This window comes from Geospiza fortis, unplaced genomic scaffold (genome assembly GCF_000277835.1).
Source record: "Geospiza fortis unplaced genomic scaffold, GeoFor_1.0 scaffold78, whole genome shotgun sequence".
NCBI lineage: Eukaryota > Metazoa > Chordata > Aves > Passeriformes > Thraupidae > Geospiza > Geospiza fortis.
In genome coordinates this window covers 436375-444965 of record NW_005054339.1, presented here as the reverse complement: position 1 = coordinate 444965, position 8591 = coordinate 436375, and the positions used below count along the sequence as shown (strand labels likewise).

The following is an 8591-nucleotide window of genomic DNA, read 5'->3' as shown; positions in this document are numbered from 1 at the left end:
GCTCCAGGCCAGGGCCTCCCCGCAGCATCAGCAAGCCAAGCCTTCCCCCTCTGAGCAGAGAAAGACGCCAGGAGATGCGGGGGCAAAGCCTGCTGCCCCGGCCCCTGGGGCTGGAGCACCAGAGCAGCCCCAGGAGGGGCTCACAGGGAAGCTCTTTGGCTTCGGGGCATCCCTCCTGACCCAGGCCAGCACGCTCATGTCTGTCCAGCCAGAGGCCCCTGCTCCGAGCCAGCTGTCTCCTGGCAAAGTGCCTCCAAAAATTGTCTTCAGAGCTGCCAGCAAAGAGGCTGGGCCCATGCAGATAAGACCCCGCCAGCCCCCCGCCCCCTGTCACAGGAGCAACCCAAACCTCAGCCCACAACGCCGCAGAGGGAACCGCACGGCCAAGGACAGCCAAAACCTCAGGAGGCCGCCAGGTCCTCCCCGCAGCATCAGGCCAGGGCCTCCCCGCAGCATCAGCAAGCCAAGCCTTCCCCCTCTGAGCAGAGAAAGACGCCAGGAGATGCGGGGGCAAAGCCTGCTGCCCCGGCCCCTGGGGCTGGAGCACCAGAGCAGCCCCAGGAGGGGCTCACAGGGAAGCTCTTTGGCTTCGGGGCATCCCTCCTGACCCAGGCCAGCACGCTCATGTCTGTCCAGCCAGAGGCCCCTGCTCCGAGCCAGCTGTCTCCTGGCAAAGTGCCTCCAAAAATTGTCTTCAGCGACGCCAGCAAAGAGGCTGGGCCCAAAGCCCCCGGGGCGCAGGGCCGGGCTGGTGCCGCGGCGGCAGCGAAGCCGGGCAAGGCCGAGCAGGGTGTCAAGCCAAAGGAAGTGCCGAAAGCAAAGGTCTTGTGCCCCCTCTGCAAGGCTGAGATCAACGTGGGCTCCACTGAGCCCCCCAACTACAACACCTGCACCACCTGCCGGCAGCAGGTCTGCAACATGTGCGGCTTCAACCCCACGCCTCACCTCGTGGAGGTAAGGGGGTGGTGGGGTGAGCGTCTTCTGATCCAGGGATGTGTCCTCTCTCCTTGCTTAAAATGGAGAGAAGATGGGGTGCTTGCTTTCAAAGGTCTATAAAAAAGCCTTTAAGAAACTGCTGAAGCCAATTTCCTCCTGGGGCAAACTGCAGGGCTGGAATCCATGATCCCTCACCTCTTGGCAAAGACATGGATTTCATGTGTGTACACTGATTTCATGCAAGGAACAGAACAAGGCATGGCTGTTGTTAAGGGCACCCACAGCAGTGCCCAGTGCTCCCCAAGGGTGAGGTCATGCAAGTACCAGTCACCAACCAGTGTCCTCCTCCTGTTGCTGTGGATGGAGGCCTTGGGAGACTGGAGGTGAAGCTAATGAGGGATGTTCTGCAGCTCCTGCATTCTCCAATGCTGAGGCTGCAAGGAAGATGATACAGGGGAAGAAAGTGTCAGGGCCTCAGCAAGAGGAGCCTGGGTGCAGGACAATGGAATGGGCTGTGCATGCGGTGGATGTGGGAATGCCCAGTGTTGTATGGATGTGAATTGGATGGTGAATTCTGTAGCCTGCTGAGATGGAATGCAAGGAGAGGAGAACGGAGGCTGAGATGGTCTGAAATCCACCCAATCTTACCTGTTATAGTTGAGAGTGTCTCTGAATTGTGATGCCCACACAGATCATCTTACCAAGCACCTTAGCCGCTGGGGCCTAGAGAGGAGAGTGGTGCAACTGGTTCAGCTGGAGCATCCTCCTAGCCCTTCCACCTTGGCACCTAGGGAGGGACATCTTCCAGGCCCTTCACTCCCCCCTGGACAAGTGATTTGAGACTCTGACCAGAGGAGGCCCTGGAAGTGCTGCATCTCACAGAATTGATAACATCAGCACACGGAGAAGTTAATGGGAACTTGAAATGACCAGAAGTAGGATTGCTAATCTTGGATGTGTTCCATGGCAGATAATTACATTTTATGTCCCCAGCTCCTCCCTGCAGTTTCAATTACACCCAGTAATTTTCTGTTCTTCCTGAAGCTGCTGCTGCCACTGCTCCACTCATGGTCACGTTGGCAGTGGAGGAGACGCCTTCCCAGAGTGTCTGTGGAGGTGCAAACTCCCAGATGGCCATCTCAGTGTTCACAATGCTGTTTTCAATGCCAGTGCTCTGCTCCTGCTGCTGCTCCCCCACTGCCTCCACCCTGCCCCGGGGGCTTGAGTGAGGAAAGCTGTCCAAGTGTTTGTTCTTTGGGTAGGGCTGAACCCGTGTTGGCATGCCCCTGGGCAGCCGTGTGTTCCCAGGCTTCAGAAAGCTCATGGATTGGTGAAAAGGCTTTAATGCTCGCTGGCACCCGGCTGCTAATTAATTAATTAGAGAATTAATTTGGGGTTGGGTTGTAGCCAGTAACACGGTGATCTCTGCATGTACCAGGGAAAGGTGAGCTCTCCTCAGCCCTTGTCTCCAGGGTCACTAGCTGACACCTGGGATTAAATTTCAGATTTTGAAGGCTGGACTCTGCCCAGGTTCCCAGAGCTCTTGAGCAAATGCCTTTGGACACCCTTGGGCAAACCCACCCTGGCATGTATGCTCCTCTTAGTGTTTCTTGCTGCAGCTCATCCCTGCAACATCTGTGAGCCTTCACATAGAGTGAAGACCCACAGCAAGATCCTACCCAGGCTGTCATGGGTTTTGTTTCCCTTTACACTGAACCTTTGTCCAGCTCTGCATGGTTGGGTTGGTTTATGGGATTTCTTTTTATAAGAATTGAGGAAGAAATGCAACATTTGTGCTGTAGATGTTTTTAACAAAAACTTTCCGAGGAAAGGAAAGCATTGCAAGGTCTGTTAATGTGGTTGGGCTTTAGGTTTGCTTGATCTTCTGGGAAAATTGCTCTGTGGTCTGATCTCTTTTTGCCTGCAGCTCACATGGGCTTGTCCCAAGCCCTGAGGTTCATGCAAATACCAGAACTCACTCTTTGAAGTAGTGAGGCTTGATCCATTAATTGCTTGATGAATTGGGACCTTGGCTATAAGCTGCCCTTGGAAGTTGTGTGAAAACTAATGAGGGATTTGATCCCAAGCCTGGTAAGTGCAGAGGAGCATGAACTGTGGGTGAGATTGGCAGCATGCTCTGTACACAACCCTGGAGCCTGGGCAGGGCTTCACCCTGGGCCCAAAAAGCATCAGCCACAGGGAGGGAGAGGGCATGGCCCACAGTGGCCTGGTTTTTGGAAGAAGGATGGAGTTTTGTAGTGAAAATAATGCTAAAACCATGTATTTCCTGCAAATAAAGTTGTATTGTCACTTCCAGAAAGCGGGGAAGGCTGTTGCCCCTATTTGCAACCCCCTAAAACTCCTGATTTCCCTGGAAAAATGTGTTATTATACCCATGGTATTTTCATTCCCATCCCACTCCTGATCTAAAGATGGAGTCGGAGGCTCTGTGTCCCTGCCGTCCCCTCCCACCCTCTGCAGCTGCCTGGGGAGGTATCCAAGGAGCTGCCTCCTCCCCAGCACTCTGTTCAGCCAAGTGCACTCAAACCTACCAAAAGAGAAGAAAATACTAAAAGTGCTGCTTTTCTGTGAACTCACTGGCTGAGCTGCATAGGTGCTGAGCCACCCAAAGAAAAGGGTAACTTGGGCTTCTCTTATTGTCTTTGCTCCACTGTAGACTGATGCTTATGCAGGTGAAGCATCTTCCAAGAGTATCCCACTCATGAGAAGCTGGGTTGTGCCTCTGAGCCCAGAGTTTCCAGAAGATCTGCCAGCAAGGCTGGCTTTCCTCTGGCTTTGGGTCTTGGTGGGCATGGTCAGAAGGTGCTGGTGAGAACTGGAAGCCTGGGATATGTGACGAGTTTAGGGATAAGGGTGGCATTTTGGCCGTACATCCCAGGAGAAGTGTGTGGACTGTGGTGGCCCATTCCTCTGTGGGTGACCAGCAGAGGAATCCCAAAAGCGTGCCTAACTTCCACTTCCTCTGCATGCTTGCCATAATACATGTTACCCAGCTTTAAATAAGTTGTTTATGTGAAATACCAGGAGTACAGGTGCCTGGAGCTTCCTCCCACCTCCTCACACCTCCTCCAGGAGCAGCATCCTGGGAGCAGTACTAGGAGATGTTCTCAAGCCAGAGATGACACTTTGGGACTCTCCCAAATTCCCTACTGCCTCAGCCTGATGCCATGCAGGAAGGGAAGGGATTTCTGTTGCAGGAAGACCAAGTGCTGGGTCATTTCACTGGGGACATAGGAAATCTCTCCTGTTTATGGCAGAGTCTGCTCAGGGAACAAGTGATCTGGCAAGAGCTGGCTTGCAGCATGATTGGCCTTGTGCTTACATGATGTTCTCCCAGTAACCCCAGTTGACCCCAATTGACTCCAGGGGTTTTGTATTAAGGAACAAATGAACTATGCATGTTGTTACTAAATAAACATGGCAGGATGCCCCTTTGCCTAATTAACCAGCCTGAAACAGGAGCAGTGACAAGTTTCATTGCAGAACACTGCTGATTCCCAGGTGCCAGGCTGTGACCTCCAATGGGCACCTGACCCTCAGGAGGGTCCTCTTATTGATTTGTGGTCCTCACCATACCCCATCCAGATGTAAAACTGCTTTTTTTCCCTTGATTTCCTCATGCATTGTAAAAATAACCTTTTTTAAAATAACACTTAGGTTGTCATAGGTGGTGCTGCTGCATTGCCCTGTGTGATCTCACCAGTTGATGCTCTTGGGCTCCTTATTACATGCATTATATGCATATATAATATAGTATGTGCCTATCACATGTTGGTGAGACACAGGAACAGGTTTCCCAGGGAAGCTGTGGACTTCCCATCCCTGGAAGTGCTCAAGGCCAGGTTGGAGGGGGCTTTGAGCAGCCTGGTCCAGTGGATGGTGTCCGTGCTCATGGTAGGGGGGTGGAATGAGATGAGCTTTAAGGTCCCTTCAGATCTAGGATTCTGTGATTATCCTGGATGTGGTATCACAGGATGCAGGAGCAGTGTTTGCTTGAGCCCTTCATGGGACATGTTCCCCTTCTGCTGCTCCCCCTGTACCTGCAGCCAGGTGCAAACCAGCCCTTTCAGATGGATTTCTTGCAAGGACCTTGTGATCACTGTATCAAATACTGTCTGGAAAGCCCCAGACCTCTCTTTTGATCACGATCCAAGAGCTCCTGCTGCATCAAATTGGTCCCTGAGCAGAGCAGCTCCCCAGGGTGGGCTGCTGCACTGCTCGGGTTCGAGATGCTGATGCTGAGCATGGGGCTGACCTGCCCTACTTGCAGAAGCAGCCGCGGCAGCTCCTGCGCTCGGCTGCGGGGAGGAATGCCTGGAAAACGGACTCCAGGGGGATGGAAAAAGCTCCGTGAGATCAGCCTTTGTACAGAACAGGGCGTCGCTGCCGGCAGCCGGGGGATGGGCTAGAGAAGGAGAGCCGAGGAAAGGTTTTGTGCCAAAATTATTTTGGTGTCGGCACATACGTTTCAGAGAAGAGCTGAAAGGAGAGCAGGGAGGAGCGTGCGGCTCCTGCCTCACCTGCCCTCGCTGCCGGGAGGAGCCTGAGTTCAACTCCCGATTGTGCCCTGCCTCCCTGCCCCCTTCCCAAGGGTCCCTGCTCTCGCTGGGAATGTAATTAGCTCCTAAGCAAAGAGGATTAGCGGGGTTAAGAGAGACTCCAGCTCAGCACTGTCCTGGGGTGGAAATTCCAGCCCCAGTCTGGCGTCTGGGACCATTCCCCCCTCCTTCCAAGGCAGAAAAGCAGGATATGTGTGCCTGAAGAAGAACCTGCCTCCTGCCCTCTGGAGCACAGCTGTCTGTGCTGGGGATCCAGCAGCTCTCCATCTCAGAGAGCCCTGTGTCCTTCATGGGATGATCAGAAATGCTTCCCAAAGAGCTGCCTGCCTTCGTAGGGTGACAGGAAGGGTGGGTGACAGCTAGGGACAGGAGCTTAAAGTTTTCAGGCATCATTTTTCCATAGGAATCCAGGTGCTGTTAGTGTCCTGTTGTTCCTGCCAGGCTCAAGGGGCAGCAGGGACATGTTCTGCAGCTCCTGATGGAGCAGGGAGCAGCTGTTGTCAGTCACCCTTTTGAGGCTGTTTTCCCTGAGTCGAGTGTCCTGCAGTGACAGCTTGGCAGTGTCCCTGGAGCTCAGATGGGCACTAGGATGGCCCGGTCCCCTTTCCAGGGACAAGAGGAAGAGCAAAGTGCCACTCTTGAAAGATGAGCAGGGGGTTGGACCCTGGCGTTTTCTGCAGGAGAAAGAGGTAGTCAGAGATGCAGGGCACAGTGTGCAGCAATTGCTGGATTTCTCCTAGATTTTTGTGTAGAAATCATGATTTTAAACAATACCCCAGCCCCGAGGGTATGAATATTTGGGTCAGTCACATAAACTTAAGTCAAACTGAGAGCTCTGCATAGCAGCTCTGCACGAGAGAGGAAGGCGGTGTCGCTGGCCTGAGCCCTCAAATCCTGTTAAAGGCTGGTAATTAACAGCTCGCTGTGACTCAGGAGTTTTCTGTGCTGTGAACCTGCTGTAATTCAGCTGGTTCCTGCTGCTGGGCTGGGCAGCTCTGGGCTCCCCAACAGCTCCTCCTGCAGACGCGGGGCTGGAGACGGGCTGGGCTCATTGTAACCTTGCAGGCAAGTCTCAATTGAGAGTGGGCTCCCACCCGATGGATGATGAGGAGCATCTGTGGGTGGTCCACTCATGCAGTGCATGTTTCTGTGCTGGACCTCACTGCTGGATTTTCTGCAGAACCCCATTAGAAGTTAGCCCTGTGTCTGCTGCTGGCTCTTGTCTTCTGCTGGTTGTGTTTTTGGAACTTCTGCTCCACACACTGGAGTTTGCCTTGCTGTGCCTGCTCTCAGCTTCTGGCCACTTTAAAGTTATATTAAGAACTGCTGTTCCTTTCTTTAATCAGTAAAAAAGCCCAGAGCTCCAGGTTCCTTTCTTGTTTTAGCTGCAATTATATTATTAAGGGACAAATGTCAGCTGTATATGGACCCTGCTGATTGATATTTCTGAGGCAACTGCTGCCCACACTTCAGATTGTTTTCAATGCTTCATAAAACTGAACATTATTTTGAGAGGAGTGACAGTGGCTGAGTGAAGTAGAGGATTATCTGCCTTTTAAATGAAGATATATTTGAAGTGAACCATGCTTCCCCGATGCCAGGCTGGTTTTCCAGAGCACATTTGCTGTGCCCTAGTACTTGGAGCTGCTGCCTGTTGTATTGCTGTGCTCCTGGGCTAGCAAGCTGCTAGGGCCAGCATGCCAAGGTGTCTCCAGAGCTGTCTTGCTGGGAAGTGAGTGGATGTGTCAGGATCAAAGCCCGAGTGCTCACTGTGGCTCAGGCAGTCAAAAGATTTGGGCTTACAACAGGCAGCCCTTTGGCTTTGGGGAGGTCAGGATTGCTTCTGGGCCAGCCCGTGGGGCTGGAGCTGAGGTGGCAGCAGAGCAGATGTGACACCTGAGTCTCCACTGCAGATGTCCTTCTCAATAGTCTGTACGAGCTCTTGGAGCCACCACCCCACTGTGGGTTCTGCTTTAATTGGTGGTGAAATTTCATCCTTGGGATATTGATTATGGTTTCCTAGAAAGTGACAAGGAAAAATTTGGGGAAATGCTTTTTGCCCATATAACATGAATAGGTCTTCATGGCAGTTTTTCTCCCCAGCTAAGCTTTGACAGCTTTTCCCAGCAAATGCTTATTTTGGTAGGTATTGCAGAACTGCTTCTCAGGGGTGATGGTATTCTGTCCATGAAGCTTCCACAGACTCATCCTTCAGAAAGTCACTCAAGCCATCCTCGAGCAGACAGACAGGGACAGTGACCTTGCAGCAGGGACATGGACTCAGACATGCAGGGCTGTCACTGCAAGGGTATTGGATTGGATATTCTCACCACTTGGGTGCCATGAATATTAAAATTCACCAACATGGGAAGGGCCTGAGTAACTTTCCATCACCCGACTGAGGTTTCACAGTTTGGAACAGCTCTGGGAAAGGCTGAGAGAAGATCAATAACTGCCCTAATGCACCCTGTTAGGGACTTTCTTGACCTTGAGAAGCTTTGAAAAGAGTTACTGTTGTGCACATGAAAGGCTGAAGGCAGTAAAAATAGGCAAAGTGGAAGCACAGAGAGGAAGCAGGACAAGCTAAAGCTGCCATAGTGTTTTATAGGTATTAGAAAGGGTTTCATAAATATATGTGCTGGAGAGTGAAAAAACCCAGTTCATTCACAAAATCCAGGTCACCTGGTTCTAGCACAGGGTTTTCTGCCTTTGCTGTTCAAGTCAGACCCAGCAGCCTTTCTGGTGGGGCAGCCCTGGAGCTCTGTGCCTCGAGGAGCCTTGTGCCTCTCTGCTGCTTTGGGCAGTATCACTGCTGTCCACTGCAGCACCAACCCAGAGATGTCCTCTTCGCTCCCCAGGGAGCTCACAGGGAGCTGGTGCAGACCTCAGTGGACACCTCACTCACAGCTGGCATGGGGGGAAAGTGAGGGGGTTCCTGTGCCACCCTCCTAACGCTGTGCCAGGTGCAGCAAAGGGCAGGAGGTGATGGAGAGAGGCAGAGGAAGAGGAGGGCAATGGTACAGAGGAGGCATGGAGCTCTCAGGAGAATGGGGACAGCCTGGACATTCATTCCTG

The 8591-nt window shown here is 52.6% G+C and overlaps 1 protein-coding gene across 1 annotated transcript in view; it reads left to right on the top strand.

Annotated features, from left to right (window-relative positions):
- BSN (bassoon presynaptic cytomatrix protein) overlaps positions 1 to 8591 on the top strand; it is a 64966-nt gene that overhangs the window by 23850 nt on the left and 32525 nt on the right. Inside the window, 1 exon segment of the mRNA XM_031058225.1 lies at positions 276 to 954. Within this exon segment, the coding sequence (XP_030914085.1) occupies positions 276 to 954 (679 nt within the window).